General features: G+C 37.8%; 1 protein-coding gene and 1 long non-coding RNA gene across 4 annotated transcripts in view; both read left to right on the forward strand.

Annotated features, from left to right (window-relative positions):
- DTHD1 (death domain containing 1) overlaps positions 1–27,489 on the forward strand; it is a 71,204-nt gene that overhangs the window by 26,049 nt on the left and 17,666 nt on the right. For all 3 annotated transcript variants that reach the window (XM_065544858.2, XM_065544856.2, XM_065544857.2), the window contains 3 exons: positions 1,152–1,316; positions 3,177–3,466; positions 11,272–11,516. In XM_065544858.2, the coding sequence (XP_065400930.1) occupies positions 1,152–1,316; positions 3,177–3,466; positions 11,272–11,516 (700 nt within the window). The remainder of the gene's footprint in view (positions 1–1,151; positions 1,317–3,176; positions 3,467–11,271; positions 11,517–27,489) is intronic.
- On the forward strand, positions 17,175–19,447 carry LOC141410287 (uncharacterized). The gene is made up of 2 exons (XR_012434772.1): positions 17,175–17,640; positions 18,888–19,447. It is a non-coding gene; the product is annotated as an uncharacterized lncRNA (long non-coding RNA).

Below are 27,489 nucleotides of genomic sequence, written 5' to 3' on the forward strand. Positions count from 1 at the left end.
AATATCACATGGCACATACAGCCAATTTCTTTAGGGCCTTTGGGTGGGGCAGGCTACACAAGAAGGAAAATTGTACAAGAAAGTAAATTGGCTGTGCCTACAGTAGAAAGTAGAGTTAGAATATTAATACTACTTATGCTCACTACAATTATAAGTGCTTTACAAATATTAATTCATTTAATCCCACGATGTTGGTACTTGTATTAGTCCATTTTCATGCCACTGATAAAAATACACCCAAGACTTGATAATTTATAAAGAAAAAGAGGTTTAATGGACACAGTTCCATGTGGCTGGGGAGGCCTCACAATCATGGTGGAAGGTGAAAGACACGTCTTACATGGCAGAAGGCGAGAGAGAATGAGAGCCAAGCAAAAGGAGAGACCCCTTATAAAACCATTAGATCTCATGAGACTTACTCACTACCACAAGAACAGTACGGGGGGAAACTGCCCCCATGATTCAATTGTCTCCTACCAGGTCCCTCCCACAACATTTGGGAATTATGGAAGCTACAATTCAAAACGAGATTTGGATAGGGGCACAGCCAAACCATATCAGTACAATTATTATTTTCATATGATAGATAAGAAAACAGATTCAGAGAAATGAAATAATTTGCTCATAGTCATACAGTTCATAAGAGGCAGAGCCACCCAGGCTTTGAAACTGGGCAGTTTTGCTCCTGGGTTTGTGCGCTTACCTTTTTTGCTTTACAACCACTGTTTGCTATTCTAGAGTATCTGGGTTTACATCAGTGAGTTTATTAATGTTTTTGGGTACTCTCTTAAATCTATTTTGCCAGTTTTAAAAAGCTTGTCATTCTCCAAAGCTCATCTCAAATATTAGCATTTTAACTTTGCAGGCTTCCGAGCCTCTTGCTTCTGCTCCTAAACCACCGTGTACGTTTCTTTAATTATCACACAGGTCACTTTGTGCTGTAATCAGATAATACTGTGTTACTACGTGCTTCTGTAGGACAAGGGTTATATAGTTTGATCTCTGTATTTTTGGTGCAAAGCATAATTACTGGCACATAGTATGTACTTAATGAATTGTTATTAGGTCATTCACAATGAAAGAATGAATGCATTAAATAATATTTATACCGTGTAAATTGTACCAATATCTCTTCTGTTACCATCATATAGGACAAAAGGTGCCTCCATAAGAAAACCTGGGAAAAATGCCAGTGAATGTTTGAAATTACTGGGATTCAGAAGCCAAGACAGTGGTTGGTGTGAGCTTGATGATGATGTTGTGAAAACCATACAGAGCGGCTTGATATCAGTTGAATTGAATGAACATTTGCAGAGGTAATACAATAACAAACAATCAAAGTTGATGATACTCTTTTCTGATGGTCATAAATGGAGTTTATAGAAATGGAATAGTAAGATTACATTTTAATCCTTCAAATAGAAATATTAACCGTTCTTTAAAGGATACTTAAAATGCAAACCAGAATTGACACGGATATGCTATCTGTAATTTCATTTATGATAGTTAAACAAGTGCTTTTGGAAAGCACTCATAACTACAGGTTTCTGCTAACTCCAAAATAGTTTTAAAATAGCACCTTCATTTCTGAAATTCCATGGAGATAGTAATTAACTGTTCATATTATGCATATCTTATAACTATGTATAGATAAGCGGAATTTGTTACTTCAGTGCCCTCATTTTGCTTTCTCATTTCCATGTTTTCGACACAGCCCATTATGAGAAGAGTTTTAGACAGATTTAAGGTTCATGAAGGATAGCCACTCATAGAGACGGGTGATCATGTATCTAAAGTATCTAAAGACAGTTTTTATTTCATAATGGGAGGTTTTACATTTATGATTTTCTTGAATCCAGTTTCCTAGGAATAGAGTCTGAGATGAAAAGCAAGTGATTCATTGAAAGAGAGCTCTTGGGTAAATCCTGTAGGGCAAAGGAGGAAGATGGAAAAAACGATGGTTTCAGATGAAGTATTTCTGTAGCCTGACACCCTCTGGGGAGCTCTGCAGTACCAAGGTGGCTGGCTTTGCATCCCCACATTGGTTAGTCCTTGTCTGTGGATGTAGGGCTACTCTGGGTGAGGGCCTCTTTTAGGCCAAATCACTGGAGAAGAATTTGAGAACGGGTATCCCAGTCCAGGGAAAGAGGTCTGTATTAGTTTGTTAAGGCTGCCGTAACAATGTACCACACACTGGTGGCTTAAACAACAGAAACTTACTGTTTCACAGTTCTGGAGGCCAGAAGTACAAAATCAAGGTGCTAGCAGGGTTTGTTCTTTCCAAGGGCTGTGAGGGAAGGAGCTGCCCAGGCCTCTCTTCTTGGCTTGTAGATGGCCGTCTTCATGGTCTCAGGGTGTTTTCTCTCTATGCATTTCTATGTGTTGAAATTTCTCTCTTTTATGACACCAGTCATACTGGATTAGAGAAGACCCTAATGACTTCACCTTAACCTGATTAGCTCTGTAAAGTCCCTATCTCCAAATAAGGTCCCATTCTGAGGTACCAGGGGATACTACTTCAACACATGAAGGTGTATGTGTGCAGAGACGGTGATACATAATGCAGTCCCTACCAAGGTCCATCCTAACGATCCTTCCCACCTACACAGAGATGCATATTTCAATCCCCATTTAATTATGGTATATATTCTGCATCCTATGGAGAGTCAATAAATTATTGTGTTCATCTCTCTCTTCTATATTTTAAATATGCTCTTTTGTAATTCTAATTAAAATATAACTTAAAATATGCTGCCATGTTTAGAGCTGAGCTGAGACTGTATGATTTCTTCGTTTAAGAACATGTTTTAGAATTTAGTTTGATTTGAGCTGGTTTCTTTTTTATCTCTTTCTCTTTTTTTTACAGAGATTGAGTTTTGCCATGTTGCTCAGGCTGGTGTTGAACTTCTAGGCTCAAAAGATCCACCCTCCATGGCCTCCCAAAGTGCTGGGATGCCTCCCAAGTGACGTGAGCCATGGTGCCCAGCCTGAGCCGGTTTCTTGATGGCCAAGAGTTTCTTTACAATCATTAATGAATCTAACTTGTTGGCCTTGAGAATACTTGATTTTAAAAGACGTCTGTTTGATAACGGCTCTTTGCTTGGGTGTTATTAGGTATCAGTGATGTTCTTGATGCTGCGTTTTTCCCTCGGGTCTCACCTCTTTCTTCCATGCAGGTTTATTGTACTTCACCTCTCTTCCACCATGGACAATAGTCGTTTGGTTACTTTTGTGAAATCTTTAGAGGAAGCCATGCTCAGCACCACTGCCTGCATAGTGCTGTCTCACCAGAAGGACAATCCATATAGAATAGCTGTTTTAGTGGTGCCTCCCAAAGATTTAAGCCAGGCACTTAAGAACCTGCGCTTGGAAGGGTTTGGGGGACCTCCAGAGCCATCTCGTCATTTCCAAGTTCGAGAAGGAGAACAACTTCTTTTAAGATTTACTGGAAACATATTTGCTTCAAGTACGTATAAAGAAATCTTTTTATATATTTTATGGGCTATAAGCCACAAGCTCTTCAAAAGAGTTTGCTAAACTTGTGTTACTAAGGAAACCTTCAGAGGATTGACGAGAGACTTTAGGAAGTAGGAAGAGAAAAAGACTTATGTATTATACTTCTTCCATTCCCATTTCTTTATTTTCTACTTAGGCAATGCATGTTCCTTTACAGGAAGATTCTAAGTGATACTTTTTAGAAACAGCCTTTTCCACAGTTACTATCTGAATCCAAACTAGGATCATATCTTTCCTACGACAGTAAAGTTGCCTTCTAAGTGCTTCCATTATTGGCCGTATGAAATCAATTACCATGTGGTAATAAGAGTGATCATTTAAAAACATAAATCATACTATATTATACCAGTGATTACAACCTTATTTTTACCTCCTATTCTATCTAAAATAATATCCAAACTCTTTAAGATGTTTTATAAAATAATATCCAAACTCTTTAAGATGTTTTACAAAGAATCTAACCTGGGCATCAGTGGACTCCCAAAAGATATGTGAATAGATCTATATTTCAGTATAATTGCCATATTTTTAATTCCATGTATTTTATTTTATATTTTTCAAAGACTACTCTGAGAATCAATGGGCAGTTTTCACCAAACTCTAAAGGAGTCTATGACAAAAAAGAAATTAAGAATAATTGATCTAGGCTGGGTGCATGGCTCACCCCTGTAATCCCAGAACTTTGGGAGGCTGAGGCAGGCAAATCACTTGAGGTCAGGTGTTCAAGACTGGCCTGGTCAACATAGTGAAACTTCGTCTCTACTCAGTTAAAAAAAAATTAGTCTGGTGTGGTGGCCAGTGCCTGTAATCCCAGCTACTGGGAGGCTGAGGCAGGAGAATCACTTGAAACTGGGAGGCAGAGGTTGCAGGTTGCAGTGAGCTGAGATCATCTAAATGACGTATGTACCTTGCTTACTTCTTTTACCGTATTTCTCTAGTGCTATTTTTGTTTTCACTCTAAATCTTATCACAATTTGAAATTATTTAATTAACTTATTTACTTTTTGTTCATATAGTTATGCTATGTCCTTTACCCTTCACCAGAATGAAAACTTCATGAGGGCAGTGACCATGTCTTTCTTGTTAATACATCCTCCGAGCCTAACATAGGAACTGGTATATCCAAAGCTTTTTTTTTTTTTCTTTACAAAATGCTTTATTTTTGATATCAATCCAACTAAACATTGATACAAGTAATGTATTACCAGTTATTGTACACCGTAATCAAATACACTGAAGAAATATCATTGGCTGATAAACAAACTATCACCTTCATTTTCTTCTGTACAATGTTTGATAGACTTATATCTAGAGAGTGATTTCAACAATGAGTTTTTCAGCCCTTGTAGTCTCCAGTGTCTATTGTTGCCATCTTCATGTCCATGTGCATCTAAGTTTAGCTCCCACTTATAAGAACATGTAGTATTAGGTTTTATGTTTCTGCATTAATTTGCTTAGGATGATGGCTTCTAGTTGCATCCATTTTGTTGCAAAGGACATAATTTTGTTCTTTTTTGTGGCTGCATGCTATTCCATGGTGTATATATACCACATTTTCTTGATCCAGTCCACTGTTGATGGGCACCTAGCTTGATTCTATGGCTTTGCTATTGTAAATAGTGCTGCTATGAACATGCAAGTACTTTTGATAAGTGTGTAGTGAATGAATGATTATATAACAGTGATGAGGAAAGCAAGCAGGATGAATATGAGAGGTGGCAGGAGAGATTAGAGAAGTGAATGAATAGATGAGACTAAAGCGGCCAAAGGAAAGAGATGAAGAGAAAGAGAAAAGGAAGAAAAAGAACATGAAGAGAAAACAGCTTTGTGGGAATAGAAAGCAAACGTTCTTTGAAAGAGTTGCCATCACAACAATTTCTTTTTCATTAAGTCAACACCTTCCTCTTTCTAACTGCTTGCCCTGTGGTGAAATAGCGTCTAACAGGTGTGTGTATAAAAATGAGGTGAGAGGGAAAATTCAGGACAGATTTTATGAAGATTTCTGGCTCTGGAGGCTTTCTACATTGACTTGAGGGGATGTGCTCTGTTTGTTTATAAATTAATATGGATCCCATTTATTTCATTATGCCTATTTTCTCTCTGATTCAAGAAATAGCTCCAACCTCATTGGTTCTTTTTTGCTTCAAAGAAGGGACAAGGCTTGAAGCTGATGCTGCTCTCCCCCCTTTTTTGATATCTCAGGAATAAGTGAGACCTAAAATGTCCGAATTTTAAGTGTCTATTCTACTCTTACATACAGGATTTCAGCATCTGAACCAGCTGACAGGACTTAGTGAGCAAGTGACAAAGATGGCAGAGAAGGGGGCAGGGAGGAGAGAGGAGAGAGAGGAAGGAAGGGTGGAAGAGGCCCCTTCCTACTTGGCTTCCGGAGCAGAAACCACAGCGTCCACCCTGGAGAAATCTCTCTAATGAGATATAGTACTAACCAGAAGTGTCCCACCCAAACTAATGATGCAAATGATTTTCCTGTAATACTGTGGACAGCAGCTGTGTTTACCAACCACCCTAAACAGGAGCGCATTACTGTTCTACTCACAAGCAGTGGTACTGAATATCCCACTGCCTGCTGTGGAGACCGGGGAGCACCTGCTAAACCAAGAGCATCCAAGGTAGCCGGCACCTGAGCAATTCCTCCGTATAAGGGATGGGGAAGAGTTCGCCTTCATTCAAGGAAAATGAGTCAGGCAGGATACCCAAATCCTAGGTTTGCTTTTCCTAGGGAGACAGGCTCAGATCTGGAGCCTCACTGGGTTTTTCTCTGCCTAAGAGGGACAAGATCCTCAGTAAACAATTGATACCTCATCCTGGTAAAAGAATTGATCCATCCTTTTATCAGGGCCTAGAATAGTCTCTGTGAAGCTCAAAGAGATAAAGCTAGAGATTCTCTGCCTGGAGGATTCTCCTCGCCCTCCCCACCCCCACCCTCATCCCCAGTTCTCTCCTACTGTATCTTCAGGTCTCACCTTAAAGATCATGTTCTGAGAAGCTTTCTCTGTCCTTCCTGATTATGTCAGAACTTATTTTATTTTTTAATAGTTCTATTATACTTTTGTAGATCCTCCTTTTTTCTTTTGTGGCCTTTGTCACATGCAATTTTCTATTCATTCGTTTAATTGTTTGATCAATTCCAGTTTCTCCTACCACAGTCCCATCCGTGGAGGCACTGTCCTGTTGGTGGTCAGCATTCAGTCCCCACACCCAGGAAAAAGTCTGACAGTTAGAAGAAACTCAGTATTTGTTGAAAGAAATGAAGACTAAAGTTTAGAAAAAAACATTATAATATTAAGTGCAATTAAAAGTATTTAAAACTTTAATTAATAAATTTGGATTACTGCCCTTTGAAAATGCCAAAATCTCTCTATTCACTTATAGAGAATATGAATGGCTTTTCAGTGAAGGTCACACGACATGGACTATATTTCTATCTCTAATAGGAAGGAAGATGGATAGGTGTGTCCTTTGGTTTTTATAATGGTTTTTGGCATTCTTCTGGACACAAGTTACAGCAAGCTTTCATTCTCTAGGTGAGAGTTGTCAGTTTAGCACTTGGATTATTGCAAGATAACCAAGCCCCCACTGCACACAAAATCCAGAAAGTGCCAGAAAGTATTTTAATATGATTTTATATAATGGCAACATAGCATCACCCATAACATCTAGTAATGCCCTGTGAAGTCTGTCTTTTAAAGTTGCCCTGAATGCCCTTTGGCCTAGGGCAGTGATTTTCCTAGATATTCTATGGGATGTATCTCTACATGTATCTGTACACCTATATAATAACCATTCTTTAATTTGCTAAACAAAAATTTGTTGACCTTATGTATATTAAAGTCTAATGAAGAAAGACAGAGAATAAGCAAATAAGTAAATAAAATGCATAGCTTAATTTGGGCTGAAAAGTGAATTATAGAAGAATAAAGAAGGGAAAGGATAGGGGGATCTTAAGGGATGTAGCAGGCTTGCAGTTTTATCTTAGGGAAGACCATTCTGGGAAGGTGACATTTAAAAAAAAGAAGTTTCTAAGAGGGTGAGGAAGCAAGCCATAATCCTATCTCAGGGGAGTTTATCCCAGGCAGAGGGATTGCCAGTGCCAGTGAACTCGGTGGAAACCTGCCTTGTGTGTGTGGGGAACAGTGGGAGCTTGAGATGGCTGGATCAGAGGGAGTGAGCACAGGTTGTGGGAGATGAGGTGAGAACTGATCATGCCTTGTAGGCATTGGAAAGACGGCCTTTTCTGCTGAGTGACTTGGGGAAACATGAAGGCTTTTCAACAGAGAAGTGATCTGAGTTAGATTATAACTGCATTGAGAATAGGCTTTAGAGCAAGAGGAGAAGCAGGGAGACTACTGTTTAATTGCAGTAAACCAGGCAAAAGATGGCATGGCTTAGAGGTAGAGCTGGTGGAGAATGGGTTAGAATATAGAAATACACTGAGCCAGTGGTTCTCATAGGGTTTTTCTGGTTTCCTGGACTGCTAGCCCTTTCAATTTTTTTATCTGACTTTTCTGAGCAAAAACATTTATTCTTACATTTGTATTTTCTATGGCATCAATGAAAAATATTTAATGCCCATTATAGAGAAGAAAATATATTACTATAAGGGACAGCAGATAATCCACAAAATATAAGTAAATTCTCGAACTTTTTACATGACAGGTATTTACTAAATAGCTACTATCTCAAGACACTGCTAGGGGACTATATACGTAAGATATTGAGAAGAAGAAAAAGCTTCTCAGAAGGTCAACTAGTGCTTGATTTTACACTTTGGGTATGGAATGAATGAGTTTTTCTTTTATTTCTCCTTTAAATATGCCAGTGAGGGAGAAAAAAACAGAGTACTGCAATTTCTTCATGCAACTTCTATTTTTTTGGATCTATTTTTTTGTTCAGGGACCAGACGTCTTTAAAATATAATATTATGCCTTAACAACGATGAAACTCCAACTTTAAAAAATTACAGAATGGTTTCTGTTTACAACATGAAGATTTTGCTATTTACTATTAGTAAATCCTCAATAATTTCATCCCTACTTCATATATAAATGTGATCTTTAGAGAGTTTCCCTAGAGATCTTTAGTTTTAAAAATTGGTAAATGTTTTAGGTCTCAGTTGAACCAGAGTGGCTATGCCTCACCCTCAATCCTTATATCCTCTGTATAAATCATTTCTTATGAATAATTGTGCACCCAACAGAGAGTATAATGTCTTTCAAGGGGTAGAAGGGGAAATTTACTAATTTGTATTCCACAGGGACCAAAGTAGTAAAATTTTTCTTGATAGCACTCTAGTAGTATAGAAGCAGAAGTTAGCCAGGTGTCACTCCAGTGAGCTGGAAACTCCAATTTACCTAATTTACTATTTAGATAACATTTAAATTACCCCAAATATTTATTTTTTATTTGTTTGTTTATTTATTTTTTAACCAAAGTGAGACTCTCTTAAGAAGACAAACCCTGGCTAGTCATTCGTCTCCTAGGAATCTGTTTTTTTGTTTTTTGTTTTTTGTTTTTCTCTAAGTAGCCAGGTTGCCTCTCAAATACAAAGTTTTGCAAAGGGATCTACTTCTACACCTTCTGTAATCTGGAGTTATTCTATTTCTAGATTTAACTGAGCTTTAGAAAAATCACCAAAATGACCTCAAGCAGTCAGGACCGGGGGAAGGGTCCTGGTATCATCTACATCTCTCACTGAAGTCTTTGTTCCCTGGGCAAAACGGAACGTTTTCCGTGAGAGAAAACTCTGGGCAGTCAACTGTATGTTGACTTACAGTAGACAAAGGAAGTTTCCATGTAGACATGAAAGCTAAATCTTGGCCAGATGTGGTGGTTCATGCCTGTAATCCCAGCACTTTGGGAGGCCGAGGAGGGTGGATTGCTTGCCTTCAGGAGAGTTCGAGACCAGCCTGGGCATCATGGTGAAACCCTGTCTCTATGAAAAAAAAAAAAAAAATAGCCAGGCACGGTGGCACACATCTATAGTCCCAGCTGCTTGGGAGGCTGAGGTGGGAGGATAACTTGAACTTGGGAGGTGGAGGGTTTAGTGAGCTGAGATTGTGCCACTGTGGAGCTGTGTCATTCCAGCCCGGGTGACAGAGTGAGGCTCAGTCTCAAAAAAAGAAAAAAAAAGCTTCATCTTGACATTTCTTTAAAAAAACTGAGTTTTTTTTGTTTTTGGTTTTGATTTTGGTTTTGTTTTTTTTGTGTGTGCAAATTCAAAATAGTGCAAGAATCCTGCCTTTTATCATTTGGTATCATTGCTGTCATTTATTGAGCACTTACTGTGTGCCAGGTCCGATGATAATTATTTTATCCATATTTTCTCATTTCATTTCCTAAACAATCCTAGGAGTTAAGCTTTATTTCTCCTGTTTTAAGGGTAAGGAAGCTAAGGGAAGCTAAGGGAAGCTAAGGAAGGGTAAGGAAGCTAAGGGAAGTCTCTAAAAAGCTCAGAGATCTGAAAAACAATGGACAAATATTAACAGATAAATATTACAGAATACACAAATCAGAGAGGCTGGACTTGAACCTAGATCGATACATCCAAGGCATATTATCTTAAATGCTACATTATAGCTTCCTACAAGTTTTACAAATTTTGATGCAGACATATATTGCCTTAGGAAACATGGTAGTGTTTATTCTGCTGTTGAAATAGCAAGGTAAAATATTCTGATTGTCATGGTAAAACCCCAATGAGTGAAATGTTATGTTCACAAAAACTTTAGAATTTTCAGTAAGGAGTTGATAAAACATTGGTATATTATCATTTTAGGAGAATCCGTCAGGTTTTCATAGAAATTTCAGTAACACAAATTCAATAACTATCACACCTAAAAGTTCTAGATCAACACTGTCCATTTTCACAATTGTGGAAATGTTTTACATCTGTGCTATTCATTATGGTAGCCTTTATGCTTATGCTGTCACTGAGACTTTTAAATGTAGGTAGACTGAGGAGTTAAATTTAATTATATTTACTGTTCATTAATTTTCATTTAAACTTAAATTGCCACATGTTATAGGAGAGTGCAGTTCTGGAACGTCTATTGTGAGGTCGCAATATGAATAGTTAGGGGAAAGGAGAAAGATAATTCTCAACGGGTGAAAATAATTTTCTAAATGTTGCAAAAGCTGAATATTTCTAGTAGTTTCTGGTTATATCAAAATGAAATAGAGAAACAAAAGCTAAAGATTATTTGGTTTAGAAGCAGCCAGAGAGCACCTGGCCCAACAACCGATGAGAAATCTTTTGAGCAATCCACATGGTCTCTGCCTATTGTTCCTTTGTCAGTTATGTTTTGACAAAAGATAATGATACACAAAAGTTTTAGTCATATTTTTAAAGTAAAATAATTATTTGGATTTTTAAAAATTAAGTAACACAAAGTGATACATCTTTTTGTTGTTGTTGTTGTTTTTAAATTAATTGATTTATTTTTTTTGAGACGGAGTCTCCTTCTGGAGCCTGGGCTGAAGTACAGTGGTGCGATCTCTGCTCACTGCAAGCTCCGCCTCCTGGGTTCACGCCCTTCTCCTGCCTCAGTCTCCTCAGTAGCTGGGACTACAGGCGCCTGCCACCATGCCCGGCTAATTTTTTTGTATTTTTAATGGAGACGGGGTTTCACCATGTTAGCCAGGATGGTCTTGATCTCCTGACCTCGTGATGCGCCCGCCTCGGCCTCCCAAAGTGAGATATCTTAATGGTAATAAATGCATTTTACTTCTATTTAGGTAATGGGAAAGATTATGGAAAAGACTACACACTTATTTTTCACTTGCAAAGAAAACCTAGGCTGGAACTCCAAATCAAAGAAGTGGACGAATTTGGAAACTATAGCTGCCCTCATTATAAAGGCACCATTGTCGTTTATAAAGTACCTAAAGGAAAGATAGTCCCCAACTTGAATCAATCTCTCGTAATTAATGAAAACCATTCTCAGTTGCCAATTTGCAAATTACCATTGAAATTGCCAAAGGTGAGTTATTTTACTTTTCTAATTATTACATTTTGTTACTTATTTAAAATTCTGTAACAATCAGTTTTGCAGGCAGAGAGACACACACAGTTAAAAGAAAAGGTAAGAATAGAGTTAATAAAGAAGGAGTAGGTAGGTCCAATTTTAGAGTATCAGAAAACGTGTTAGGATTTCTCCTTTTATTCGTATCAGCCTTTCTAACAAGAATGCTTCAGATTGGTCTGGTCCTCACAGTATGTTGTTGCTAACTATGAAAATAATGTCATTCATTTTCTGTAACTGCCTCTGAGTCACTGGAAAATCATTTATGAAAAAAATGCATTTCAGAGCACATCATTTTAAGGAAAAGTCATGGTGAAGAGCAAAATGACCTCAAAATATTTACATTGAAACTTACCATATTCTGCGTGTTTGTTTCATGAGTTATACTTGCCTAAAATTCTTACTCATGTCAGAAAGTAGGATTAAATTATTTCTTTGAATATGTCTAACACACAAATAAATACATTTTCTTGCTGTATATTACAATTTCTTTCAGTGAAACAGGACTTGTTGAATCTAAACTACATTTTTAATAAGAAATATAACTGAAAAATTTACTTCATTAATCTTGAGGTAAAAACAAACTTCTTATTCTTTAAAGAAAGCTAAAATCACTTTCCCATGTTTATATTTTTTGTGTGTATGACTAGCAGAAATGTGTTTACCATGTGGTTAGATTTTGTTCTGATTTAAAATAAATCATTAAAGTAATTTAGCAAATATTAATATTGAACTTCTGAAATAGGGGATGTGCTGCGCTAGGCTTTGTGATAAATACAGAGCTGTAAAGGATAATACATGCCCTAAAGCTGTGTTGTTCTGAATGGTCACTACTGCCCATATGTGGCTATGGAGCACTTGAAATATGGCTAGTCTAAACTGAGATGGGCAGTGAGTTTAAGATAACCGCATTTCAAAGACTCAGTAATATATATATGATCTCATTAATAATTTGTTTATATTGACTGCATGATAAATTTATATTTTGGTTATACTAGGTTATATAAAATATATAAAAATTAACTTCCTCTTTTATTTTTTTAAACATTTTAGTTACTATTAATAGAATATTTTAAATTATATATGTATCTCAAATTATATTTCTATGGAATAGTGCTTCTGTAAATGAATTTATAATCCAGTGAACAAGTACACAAAACATATACACAAAATTACGTTGTAAGATAGTAACTGATTGAAGTTATATTTAGATGATATAAGCAGTGGTACTAACAGTTGGTACTAGATGGTATTAATAGTTGTTCAGAGAAGGGAAATGGCTTTTCCACAATCTGTAACCAGTAGAAGTTTGTGGTATTTGTGGCATTTTATCTGAACTTTGTAAGTTGGTGGAAATTCAGCCACTGGAAATGAAGAAAAAAGGCAAGTTAGGGGGAGAAAATACAGTGCATTTGACTGGGGTGGTAAGCATAGCTTAGCAGGAATTCACAAGCTGTGTAATAACCATTGTAATAATGTCTAATATGCCAAAGGCCTTTCAAATACTTTACATGCATTGTATCACTAAACCCTCACAAAAGTCCTACGATACATAATTGTTCTTACTTTGTGGGAAACTGATGCACAGACATTTTAGGCAACTTGCCCAGGTTCTCATGGCTAAGTAAATGGCAGAGCTAAAATTCAGACCCAAGAAATCTGCTTCCTGTGTGTTGAATGGCTATGATGCTGTCACTTTGTTAGCACATAAAGCTAGGATTACTAGTCAAAGATACAAGATGGATTTTAGGGCATCTAGGTTCACATTTGATGTATGATGTCTGTGCTATGCTTTACTATAGAGATAATATTAGAAATATTTAACAAATGATATGACCTGAATACCAACCAGTGAACTTGAAAGCAGCCCTCAGTAGGTTCCTGGTGACATTAACTTTACTTGCTGTTTTTGAGGAGATCCCGGGGTCCCTGGTAAGTACGCATAAGTAGAGGAATTGATTAAGCCATTGATACTGAAAATGATACTTTCATGACAGTATAGCCAAACTGGTGTACATCTACTATCAGTTTTGCTTCTGTGCGTTTTCATTTCCACTGTAAGACTTTGCACCATATGGCCGTTACCTATGCATGCGGCACTTTTCCCTGAGATAGTCCCATAACTGCTTCTTTATCATTCAGGCCTCAGCTCAGATGTCACTTGTTATTCTTATTCCCTTATCTCCCAATCTGAAGTCGCTTTTTTAACTTGTCACCCTTTCTCGATTTACTTCCTAACACCCATCATTGATTTTTTTAGATTTATTTGTTCATATATTTTCTATTTTTCTTTGCTTCTTTAAAAAGCAAACTCTGTGAATGAAGGATCCTGTCTATTCTATCCAGGTTCCTTCTTCTGTGATTAGAAAAGTGCCTGGCACATAGCAGGCACCCTAAATATCTATGACTTGATGAATAAGGGGAGGTCTATAGTTTTCTCTCCAGATTCTAAAAGTTTAAGAACTATTGACTTGAAGGAATACTCAAATTCTCTCTGTTCCATAGTTTAGAGCTTGATTCTACAAACTCTTAACTGGCACACTAAGGCATCGATGTGGATCAACATGAAGATCTGGAGTGGAGAGGGGTACATAAGGGCTGCTCTCCAGGCAGCTCAGCCGGCACATTACTTCCAGCGAGCACCATGTTGCTGTGCTTCCATGAGAGGATGAAAAGGAGACAAGCCAGGGGTGGTTGGAATTCTCTGGCGAGAGGGGGTAAGGGCCTTACTGAGATGACGGCAGACCATGGAAAGAAGGGCCCTTATGTCAGAGAGGACAGATGTGAAGTCCCAAAATGTGACAGGAATTCAGCTTTCACTTATCAGTGTTTTCTCTGTTGCCTGACTTTATAAAAGTAGCCAAATTAGTCAAGCCAAATTAGCCAACATAGATAATTTAGGCGTTTGTGTAGATTTTCCTCAGTAAAAGTCTGTGTTTACGATTGTCCAGTACTTTTGCATCAGCTTCTTCTCTGCTTTGCTTCTAACACACCATTCCTTACCTATGTGCCTGAATAATTCTTACTGAACCTCTTTCACATTGGTGCTTAAGTGCAACCTCTCCAAGGAAGCCTTCCCTCACTCCTCCTTTGTAGCAGGTTAAGTGTTCCTGGTATATGGACCTACAGCGTTTTGTACTCTCCTTATCACTGTAGTTACCATATTTCATGACAACCACTTGCTTGTTTCCTTCCCTTGTTGCTGTAATGGTTTTTCAGGGAGTCTTTTTCCTAAAATTTTTTTTTTCTAATCACCCCTCCTTGTGAAATTTTATTACCACAGATATATTGTGTGTCTGTTTATATACTACATATTTATCTGTGTTTTATACATCTAAAAGAATAAGCCTTTTTGTGTCTCACCCAGGGACGAATTTTCTCTCCCCAAGGGTGACATTATCAAAATTGAGAATGCATTCAATAAACTGCGCAGGCACAGACCCTGTCCCACTCAACTCTCTGTTGCCAGTGCGGAGAGATAGTACATGCTTGATAAATATTTGTGACTAACTAGATGAACAAGATAATTTCTGCAAACCTTACAATTACTCAGCCTTGAAATTGATAATCCTGAAACTATATTGGCATGTTTAAAAATAGTACATTTAAATGTCTGCTGCCTTTCATAGATGAATCTACTGCCAATAGGCCATCTGTGCTTTCTTTTTATCCCAGATGGGTTTGTATAGGGCTTTCCAAATTCACTCCCTGGGCCCTTTCTTGTGCCCAAAGTCTTCAGAAATAAGTTTGTCGGGTTGAAAAAGAATCTGTGGCTGTGGGAACTTTTTTCTGTTCAAACTAGTGTAACTAAATGGGAATTGAAACCATGACATTTATTTTTGCAAGATGAGACTTATTTCATAAAGTTCAGAATTTAAAAAATTCACCTCAACTAAGCAGTATTAGAATGTGCTATTTTTCAGGAAATGGAAGTAGCCTAATATAGTAACAGCTTGGCATTAATGAACATGACACTGTGTGGGTATTTATACATGTAGCATAAAACAAATTAAAAGTGTTTCACGGAGAACCCACAGCAAATATTTACATATATGTATATAGGCATAGAACCACACACAAAATTATAGAGTGTGATGTAAATATACTGTATCTGATTCATAAAGATGAGAAGACATATCACTTTTACTTCATACTTGTGAGGATCTCTGTGTCTCTTATTCTACAGCCTCTGTAGTTCATTCATTCATATATTAATTAATTCAACAAACAGTGTATCCCAAAGCCTCAATGTATAGTGGTGTTCTGGTTTGTAGGGTCTCATTCTTCCCTTTCTTCTTTATAGCCTGTTTTCTTTTTTTTTTTTTTTTTTTTTTTTTTGAGATGGAGTCTTGCTCTGTCGCCCAGGCTGGAGTGCACTGGCTGGATCTCAGCTCACTGCAAGCTCCGCCTCCCGGGTTTACGCCATTCTCCTGCCTCAGCCTCCGGAGTAGCTGGGACTACAGGCGCCCGCCACCACGCCCGGCTAGTTTTTTGTATTTTTTAGTAGAGACGGGGTTTCACCGTGTTAGCCAGGATGGTCTCGATCTCCTGACCTCGTGATTCGCCCGTCTCGGCCTCCCAAATTGCTGGGATTACAGGCTTGAGCCACCGCGCCCGGCCTATAGCCTGTTTTCAACTAAGAGGCAGAGTTATCCCTTAAAGCAGAGGTCCCCAATCCCTGGGCCATGAAATGATAGCAGTCCGTGGCTGGTTAGGAACCAGGAGGTGAATGGTGGGCAAGTGAGCAATGCTTCATCTGTATTTACAGCCACTCTGCATTGCTTGCACTACTGCCTGAGCTCTGCTTCCTGTCAGATCAGTGGCGGCATTTGATTCTTGTAGGAGTGCAAACCCTATTGTGAAATGCACCTGCAAGGGATCTAGGTTGTGTGCTTCTTACAAGAATCTAATGCCTGATGATCTGTCATTGTCTCGCATCAACCCAGATGGGATCTTCTAGTTGTAGGAGAACAAGCTCAAGACTCCCACTGATTCTACTTTATGGTATATAATTATCTGATTATATATTAAAATATAATAATAATAGAAATAAAGTGCACAATAAATGTCAGTTGCCTGAATCATCCCGAAACCATCCCTGCAACATGGAAAAATGGTCTTCTATGAAACTGGTTCCTGGTGCCAAAATAGTTGGAGACTACTGCCTTAAAGTATCAGTCAAATCATCTCATGCCTCTGCTCCAAACCCTTCAGTGGCTCCCAGCTTCCTTCAGAATAAAGGCTCTGTGTGAACTTGGCCCTCACTGACTCCAGGGCCTTCTCTGCTCTACTCTCCTCCTCACTTATTCAATCATAGTGACCTTCTTGAGTTTTTGGAATATGCCACACCTGCTTCTGCTCTAGGTCTTTGTGCTAGTGATTCCCCTTGCTGGAATGTTCTTCCATCAGATACCTGCATATCTGTCACCCTTACGTCCTTCACTTCTTTGCTGAAACTTCACCTTCTCTCTGTGGTTTATCCTGACTCTAATGTTGCAATCTACTCTTACCCCTACAGCCTGACATTCCTAATCCTCTTTAATCTGCCTTATTTCTTTTCCTCTAAATCATTTCTCCATTTTTACATGTATTTCTTCATTTGTACATTTCTTGCAGAAAAACCCTCTATTCCATAACTAGAAAGTAAGCTCTGTGAAGATGGGGAACATTTTTTGTTCACTGCCAAATCACAAGTACCTAGAATGGTGTCAGGCGTAAGTGAGATGCTCGATAAACATGAGTGAATGTGTATATATCAATATAACTTGCATTTTATGGACCAAAAATGTAAGGAGGAAAGTTAGAAGTGCCAAAGAAGAAAATAAATTAGCATTAGAAGATGGACACAGAATTCGTGGTGTGAAATGGCAGGTGGGATTGTTTGGGAAGACCTCACTGTGGAGGGAACTACTGGGCTGAGGAGCAACAGGAGACCAGAACCTTCTTATGTGGCCAGGAGAGCATCCAAGTGGGAGATGCAGCAAGTTCCAAGACTCCGAGATGGGCACGCGTTTCAAGTCAAGGTCTCGAAGGAAGGCTGTGATGGTCAGCGCACATGTGAGGGCTACAGAAAGATGATGAGGTTTGTAAGATAGGAAGCGTCCTGGTGACACTTCATATTGCATATAATCTTCTGAAAATGATCCCATAAACAATATATTTGAAAATATGTGGCTGAAAAGAATAATGATTCACCCCTATATCTTTCTTAAGTTGTGCCTCAGCCTTTCTCCTTTCACAATATGTTCAAGTAAATTCAGTTCACACTGTACATAATTGTACTTTGGCAAAAACAAGGCAAGTTTCAAAAAAACTCTCAAAGGTTTTTTAGGTGGAAGGGAGTGGAGAGAATATTTTGTGCGTGTGTGCGTGTGTGCGTGCCTCTGAAGTCACACCAGATAGGTGACTGCAGGCCGTTTGCTTATTTGTGCTAGCTTGGGTTGTGACTGCTTTTGACTCCTTCCTCCTACTTGGAGGTTTTGCTTTGAAGGAAAGAAGGGCTGCAGATCTGATTGCTGTCACCTATTCAAGGCTGGAGTTTCCCAGTAAAATCTAACCCACGTATTTACGTAAGCGACCTGTTGACCCAAGTTTTGCTTAGCCTGAACTTCCTGGATTATTGTTTTTTTAAAACTGAACTCCTGACATGTGATTTCTAGTAAATAATGATACAGCTTCAACACTTTCTTTCTCACCACATTAAATAACTTGCTGTGTCAAAGGCAGGAAGCAGGCAGATAGCAGTGCAGGAATCAGTTGGTCGGAATCGCCACTTTCACCACTGGATTTCGTTACCATCTCACTGCTCTGCTAGGGGTAATGTTGTTCCTATATTATTTTTTCCAACAATACGAAATACCAAAGCAATTTTGACTAGATAAATGAGATGATTCTGAACCATTAAAAATATTTACATCCACAAGCATTTTAATTCTACTCAGACTTCTCAGTTGCAGTAATTTTACAAAATTATATTAGGGTTCAAGGATAAAATGAAACTTATTCTGTTATTGCTAGGCATTTTAAAAAGGAAACTGAAAGAGCACATTAGAAGAAAGTCTTATAAGAAAAATCAGGATTTTGTTTTGTTTTGTTTTGTTTTTTTCTTGCTGTGGTTTTTGAGGGAATAGTGGCCACAAGGTGTTTCTTAAGTTTTCCATAACCTAGTGTCATACTTTCTATACTAGAGTTAATGCCAATACCATATTTGGTGCTTCATGTCCCTTCCCCTATCAATTATAGAAGAAAGCCACTAGGATCTTGGTAAGTAGAAATATTATGTGAATTTTTTTAACCCCTGAAAGTTTCCAAAATCTTCTCTCTTTCCAGTGAGAAAGATGGATGGAGAAGGGAGAACTCTGGCACTCCATGCATCTCCCTTACATGTTATCCTCATGTCTGCAGTCCCACTTTCCTACAAGCAACCAGAATGACCTTCAAAGCCACAGTTTTGACCATGTCACTAAGAGGAACATGAGGGGAACATGAACAAAGCTGGTTTAGTCAGAAACAGGATCCTGTGTTCTTTTTTGGAAAGTACTTTGACCACCAGTTTAATGAGAAGAGATTCTTTCGCTTCTCCCCCCATCCCTTTCTATTGTTCCCCTTCCATTTTTTTTTCCTTTCCCCTCCACGCTCCTCCCCTTTATCTCTTCCTCTGCACCTTCTTTTTTTCTTCCCTTCTCCCCTTTCTCCTTCTTTGATCCCTCTTAACCCCTCCCTCCTTCTTCCTCCTTCAACCCTTGACTTTAAAAGATAAGGTTTCCTCTGCTTGGAGGGCAGTATAGCTAAACAGGAATTGGTCACTATATTGTCATAGAGCTTTCGCTATTTCTTTTACAAAGGAAGCACACATATTCCTGCCTATTTAAATAAATTTAATAATTAAACAGCCATTGATGTGTATGCATTTATTCTCTTAAAATTATAACATTTAGTAAGTAAAAAGTTATGCTTATTAACTCAAACAGATTTTAGTTCATTAACTTCAACTGTTTTTGTTTTTATTTTTTCTTCTGTATATGTATTGTATTAGTCAACATGTTAATTAGCAACCACAAAGTGCCTAATACCTACAAGATATTGTGTAAGGCCTAATAATAATAATAATAATAATAATAATAGAAGCCAAAGTTCTAGTTTTCAAGGAAATTACAGTCCAGTTTAGGAAATAAAGTATAAACACTTTAAAAGTTATAAAACAAAGCAAGAGATAAATAATAATTGAATACAACAATACAGCAATAACAAAAGACAGGAACTGATTGTTAATTGCAAATGAATAGTAAGATGTTAAATGCTAGGGCATTTCAGAGAAGGGGGTGATCTCTGTGGACTGAGGTGATCAGAGGGTGCTTCAGAGAGCAAAATGATTGCAGAGAATATTTAGGATCTGGAGAGGAAGACAGAAAGGGGCAAGGAGTTTCACACAAGAGAGATGGCATGAGTAGAAACTTTGAAGTGGTCAAGCACAAGATGTGTTCTGAGAAAGGATGATGAATGCAACTGTGTGTCTTCAGGGGAAGATTTGGAAACGTCATGTTGGAAATAAGTTGGGGAAAGATTATGGAGGGCCTTTAATTCCTTACTTAGGTTAACTAAATGATACTGTAATTGTGGTAAACAAGTTTTCTGTCAAAATTCACCAAAAAACTGTGATTGATTTCATGACATAGAGAGCACATGCAAACCGAAGACCCTCAGTTTTTGAGTAAACAACAAAATCTCTCATCTACTGGTATTCTTGAAACTGGTATGGCCATAATTAAGGATGGAGACATAGGTATCTGGTTTGTTTATAATTAAGTTGATCTTTTATCTTTTGAGTAATGGCTCAAGCCATTGGAAAGCCATTGGAAAATTTTAACTAGGAGAGTGATATGATCAAGTTTTGTCAGCAACTTTACTACAACAGCCTATAAGGATAAACTAGAAATGGATGAGCTTAGCAATAGTAAAATAAAGAGCTAATGAAATAGTCCATAGAAGAGAGGGAGAGAGCCTATGTAAGATCATGACAGTAAGGATAGCAAGAAAAGAACAGAGTTGGAGAGAGATTCAGAATTTGAGATCAACAGGTCTTGGTAATAGAGTGAATGTGCGTGGGACTGGGTGGCAGGAGAATATTGGCAGATAGAGGAAGTCGTGAAGGGGATTTCCAAGGTTGCTCTCAGTACACTGTTTTGAGCTACTCTCCTGTGATATAATACAGTGTTTGTTGATTTTACTTTGGAAGTGTTGTTTGCATTTCATCTTCAGTCCCTCTAATATTGCCTAACACATAGATGATAGCAACATTTTCCTTGGAGGCCTGTCACCAGTTCCCTTATCTGCTTTAGGCTGCCTTCCTCACAATTGACAGTTTGGTTTTTCTCTAAAACAAATATGATTTTATCACTCTTCCAAAACTCCTCACCGGATGTCTATTGATCAAAAGTCCAAGCCAGTTAGCATGGCATATAGGGCCCATTACAAACTCCCACAGCTCATCGTCATAACCTTTTTATATTACATTTCCCCAACTAACGTATTTTGCTCCAGTTCTACTTAAAGCCTCATTTCTTTCCAAGACTCTTCCCGCAGGTTGCCATTGTGACAGCAATGACTCCACACTTAACCCTATTATACCCTCTTTAAAAGAAGACTTTAAATTTTCCAGGCAGTATTAGACACTGCACTGTATCTGTATCTGTAACTAGATACACTGTATCTGTAACTAGAGCACTTTGAATATATATATAACATATATAAAATATATATTACATATATTATATATATAAAATATATATTACATGTATTATATATATAATTTTATATATATATGTAAAGCTATTGTCCATTATAATTTTTTATTTATATAAAAATCATGGTAATGATAATAATAACGAATACCTACTAAATTATTTCCTGCTTGTAACTTGACAAAGCATTTACACGTTAACTTATTTATTGAAAAAAAAACCCAGAAAAACCTTAAAAAAAGGTTTCTTCATTTAAGAAACTGAAGCATAGAGAGGTTTTTCCCAAGGGAAAATGGCAAAGCTACTGTTTGAAGCCAAGTTTGTCTGATTTCAATGGCAACACTCCTAACATTATATTACTGTCTGCTTTTGAGACTGAGTTTCTCAGGACTGAGAGCACTGCTCATTCAATTTTGTAATCCCTTCCCCGAGGATGCATTCAATAATGTTTTGCTGAACTCTTCAATGAATAAATGAAAACATGCTGGGGAAATTGAAAAAGCAATTGAAGGTGGAGTTTTAATAGCTGACAGAAGCCTTACCTGTTTTCTTTCCAGCTAGCAGTTCCATCTAGCAGAAGCCTTTCATGACTTTAAAGGAATGACTAATAGGATTTCATACACTGTGGCAAGACCTGGGAGGGAGACATTTGGTGTGTGGCTGCCCAGGCCTTTCCCAGAAACATTCAGATTACTCTTTCTGTTGGAAAAACTATTTCTAGCTATGATCTGAAAAGCCAAACCAAAACAAAATATCAGGAATTTTCTTTCCTTTTTTTTTTTTCTTCTTCAGACAGAGTCTCACTCTGTCGCCCAGACTGGAGTGAGTGCAGTGGCACGATCTCAGCTCACTGCAACCTCTGCCTACTGGGTTCAAGCGATTCTCCTGTCTCAGCCTCCCAAGTAGCTGGAATTACAGGCGCCTGCCATGTCGCCCAGGTAATTTTTGTATTTTTAGTAGAGACATGGTTTCACCATATTGATCAGACTGGTCTCGAACTCCTGACCTCAGGTGATCCACCCGCCTTGGCATCCCAAAGTGCAGGGATCACAGGCATCAGCCACTGTGCCTGGCCCAGGATTTTTTTAAATCTCCTAGAATAACCTAGAAAGAATTATGCTAAGAGTTAAATAGGCACAGGAATAAATAGGGACAGGATTAAAGTGGATTGACAAAACCTGTTGGGATTATAATCTAAAGGTGGAACAATAAAGACAGGAGGTTAATATTAATGCAAGTTCTGGCAATGCTGTATATCTTTCTTTGATTTGTTGAACTGCTTTAAGAAGTGATAGCGTCTTCCACATAGCTGCATTTATGGCTCAAGGACATCTGCTCTTGCCAAAATTACTTGGAATACTGAGCAAAATCTTATGCATTGTAACAGTTATTTAGAATTATGGAGTGCTTGCATGTTTGAAGTGCTTTATGTGCATTACGTCATTTAACCCTCATGGCAACTTCATGCGGTGCACCTACTTTGCCCATTAATAGGTAAAAAATGAAAATAGAGACATGCATTTAGAAATCAGGTTTATCTATTCCAGACTGCTTTTGATAATTTTTCTTCACTGCTTCCATATATATATTCCATTTATATTTTCTGAAATATCTAGATCTTTGCCCACTTTATATCTGTAGACATTCCTGGATGCCCCTTCCTTCTATCTGTCTTCACTCCTTAGATTCTTTGGAATTATTTGAATTCATCCATCTGGTTACCAGGGGCCTAAAGCTGTCTTCTTTTGTCCAATCGAGGACTGAGAAATGTATCAATTCTCCCTCTGCTTGAAAAAACCATATGAGATTGATGTTATAAAAGAGTGATTTTCTAAGAAGTAAGCAACTGAAAAAATAATGAGGAAGCAAAATATAAAGCTGGCTGGATAAAAAAATGTGCATGGGTTTGAAGCAAAGATCTGAGCTAAAGAAAGTCGCAGATCTACACTACTTCCATGATGGCTAGTAGCCTGATTTTTTTCCATATCTAATTTCTGTATTTACCTCCAAGTGGGACCACTATTGGTCAGCACTGCTTGCTCTAAACTCTGTTCTTATTTTGTTCCACTGCAATCTTACTTCTCTGTGGATTTGTGCTGATTTCCAGACCTCTCTATGTGGAGGTACTTCCTTTTCTGTTGAAGGCCAAACATTTCTGCCTAGGTTTTCAGGAAGTTCTACACTGTGCAATTATAAGAAAGTTCATGGGCCGGGCGCGGTGGCTCAAGCCTGTAATCCCAGCACTTTGGGAGGCCGAGACGGGCGGATCACGAGGTCAGGAGATCGAGACCATCCTGGCTAACACAATGAAACCCCGTCTCCACTAAAAATACAAAAAAATTAGCCGGGCGTGGTGGCGGCGCCTGTAGTCCCAGCTACTCGGGAGGCTGAGGCAGGAGAATGGCGGGAACCCGGGAGGCGGAGCTTGCTGTGAGCCGAGATCGCGCCACTGCACTCCAGCCTGGGCGACAGAGCGAGACTCCGCCTCAAAAAAAAAAAAAAAAAAAAAAAAGAAAGTTCATGAAGACAACAACAGATTATTGGCGAGTGCTGGTACTGGTATCTTTTAATTTACTTATTTAAAAAAAAACAACTGTGTGTATGTGTGTGTGTCTGTGGGTGCGTGCACGTGGGCATGCATGTAAGCATGCACAAATATTTAAATACACACAAAAACAGAGAAAATATACAATGAACCTACATGGACCCCCCTCCCATCATTTTCTGCCACACTTATTTTGTATAGTACCCTGGTTTGTGGGTTTGTTTTGTTGGAGTATTTTAAAGCAAATCACAGGTACAATATCATTTTACGTGTAAATACTTCAGAATGTTTCTCTAAGGGGTAAAAACTTTTAAAAAAGACACAAGACTACATTACTACTGGTACACCCAATAATATTAGTAATTATTACACGATATAAGCTACTGCCCAGCCCTACCCTATTTTCCTAGTGACTCTATATTTTTTTCTTTTTGCAGTTGATGTGTTCACAAACAGCATCCAATCAGGACCTACACACTGCATGTGGGTTCATTTGTTGAATTACTGATGTAGGCCCTGTCATTTGTAGACATGATCTCAATCAGTTAGAGACTTCAGTAAGAGAGTTTAATTGATTGGCTCAGCCTGTAGAACTGCACAGGAGCAGAGACCGTATGAGGACTCAGACTACAAGGTCGTTTTTCTTTTATGCTTTACTAGCTTCCTTCTATTCCTTGGGCAAGCCAGATCCTTGTTTTCCTTATGTCCACCACCTTTACCACTATGTCATATCGCCTGTCATTTCCTTTGTACCTTTAAAATGTTTGGCAAATCTAGATCTTTCAAAAGAGCCAGTTAGGAGGGAAGGTCGTACCTTTTGCTGAAACTAAGCTTTGGAATAGAACTTCTGTAGCCTTGGATAGTGGTTTTTCTCTTTACCTAAATTTTTTCAGCTCCGGAGTCAGAAGCAGGCTTCTTCAGCCATCTTGATTTTGAATGCTTTGCCACTTCTGAACAGTTTAGTGTTTTTCTGTTCTATCCATATGGTGACATCAGCTCTTAGCTCATTGTCAGAGCAGAGATGACAGCCGTTCCTTGAGCAAGACAGCTCCAGTTTTTTCCATCTTAAGTTATGAGTTCATGCTCCGTGCACTTTTTTATGACTTATCATTCATACCCCTTAAAATGTGATCTGTACAGTTTTGAAAGACAAAAATGCTTCTCATATAAGTTTACACTGAATGATATGACTCACAGCAAATAAAAGGGTTGCTTGGTTATACTGCTGTTTCCCAAAGTTTGGAATTGCAGGTGCTGTTTTAGTACAATATACACACCAGCTTTCAATAAAAAGGAATCAAAACAGTGAAACAATGTTCTCTTTTTACACTTTAATCTGAGTGGAACTCAGGTTGTTGTTAACTTGTTTTCCTATCTCCTTAACAATTGCAAAGCTTTCTTTTTTTTTTTTTTTGAGACGGAGTCTCGCTCTGCCGCCCAGGCTGGAGTGCAGTGGCCGGATCTCAGCTCACTGCAAACTCCGCCTCCCGGGTTCACGCCATTCTCCTGCCTCAGCCTCCCGAGTAGTTGGGACTACAGGCGCCCGCCACTGCGCCCGGCTAGTTTTTTGTATTTTTTAGTAGAGACGGGGTTTCACCGTGTTAGCCAGGATGGTGTCGATCTGCTGACCTCGTGATCCGCCCGTCTCGGCCTCCCAAAGTGCTGGGATTACAGGCTTGAGCCACCGCGCCCGGCTCAAAGCTTTCTTTTTAACAAAGAATAACTCTCAGGTTCAGAGATCTTGGCTGGCAACAGAATTTAATAATATTGTTATTTTTTAATTGTATTTTTTAAGGTTTTCTTGTGTTTATGTAGATGAAATTGTTTTCTCACTTATGGTTTAAATAGAAGTGTTTCTTTTAACATGTATTTATGTAGGAAACAAATATTTTTTTAAAATACTTTAAGTAATAACCGGTACTATTTTGAGCACTTATTACATATGATACCCTAATTTCAGATACATGATGTAACTCAATGCCTCTTTCTAATGACATTGTATATCTTTACTTTTAAAAGGAGGAGACTGAGGCACAAAGGGACTACTTTGTTTAAGATTACAAGTTTAATGAATAATACGTTAGGAGTTGAGCTCTTTACTTCCATCTAATACTACCGCCAAGTCAATAAAATTGATATATGTAAATAGTAAGCGTAGTGCTGGAGGTACTGAAGTAACTGAGTGGAAAGTTCCACATTACAACCTTCATGTTACATACAAATGTTAACTTAAAGTTACAAATACAGGACCTGGATTCTTACTGATGTCAGTTTAAATGTTGTATTTGTCATTTAGCATGTATGTTTTAGTCAAATAACTTTATCTTTCTAAACTTGTTTCCTCATTCATAAAATAGGCATAAGAACCTCACAAGGATGTGTGTGTGTGTTTATGATGGACTATATACCATATTATACTGTCAAGGTTCTATAACATACTTTAAGTTTTTAGAGTAATTCCTGGTACATGGCAATTATAGTAGCTGGTATTATTATCTGGAGGAAGTATTATTTATTGTTAGAGCTTCAGACAGACCTCAGTTTCATGACTAATTTTGCCATATTCCTAGCCATATTACCTTGGAAAAGTTACATCTGTGAAATGGGGATAATAACACTTCAAACCATTGTTATGGGTTTGCAATGATATAGTTACATGTACATCCTCACTCGATACTTACATAAGCTTTTATTAGATTTGTGATTATGTTGAACACATTACTACAGCACAGAGTTTTTATACTAGCATTAATTTTTGTACCAGATTACTTTCTTGGTCAATATAATGTCTAGCTTGTTTATAATGTAAAATCATTAAGAATTGTATGAGTCATACATTATAAAATTCAGCAAACCCTTTACTATTATGAAATAAATGAGCTCCAGTTAAGCAAAACTTGAGGTCATACGTCATAAAATTCAGCATACTCTTTACTATTATTATTATTTACCCTAGAGCATTTATGCATGAACACATTCTAATAGGCGATTATTGTGATATCTGTGTAGGATTTTTCCGGTAAAGAAGTCTTTTATTTTGTTACTAAAATACATACAGGTAAAAGTGATAAGATTATAATAAAGTAAATAACCCTTTACTATTATGCAATAAATGAGCTCAAGTTAAGCAAAACTGGAGCTCATTATTGCATAATAGTAAAGGGTATGCTGAATTTTATAATGTATGACTCATACAATTCATAATGATTTTACATTATAAACAAGTTATGATTTTACATTATAAACTAAGCATTGCCATTTACTTATGTTGATGCTTACGTGGTAGAAGAGGTCTATATGCAAAATAAATCCAAAGTACAGTAAGCAGGAAAAGTCAGGACTTATAATACCCTAAATGCTTCTGGTAAAAATCCATGCTAAAGATACACAGAAAAATACTAATTATATGTACTTTCTTAGTCTATTGTTAATCCTATCACTTTTACTTGTATGTCTTTTAATAACAAAAGACTTATTTAAAAGCAAGCCCTACAGTAAGTGCGTGGGAATGGGAGGAGTGTGAGGTTAGGGCAGCTGGATGAAAGAGCTATTGCCACAGGTATCACAATAATAACCTATTAGAATGTCTTCATGCATAAGTGCTCTAGGGTAAATAATAAAATTAATAAAAACAGCATGTCATTTT

The sequence above is a fragment of the Macaca fascicularis genome, chromosome 5, assembly GCF_037993035.2.
Source record: "Macaca fascicularis isolate 582-1 chromosome 5, T2T-MFA8v1.1".
NCBI lineage: Eukaryota > Metazoa > Chordata > Mammalia > Primates > Cercopithecidae > Macaca > Macaca fascicularis.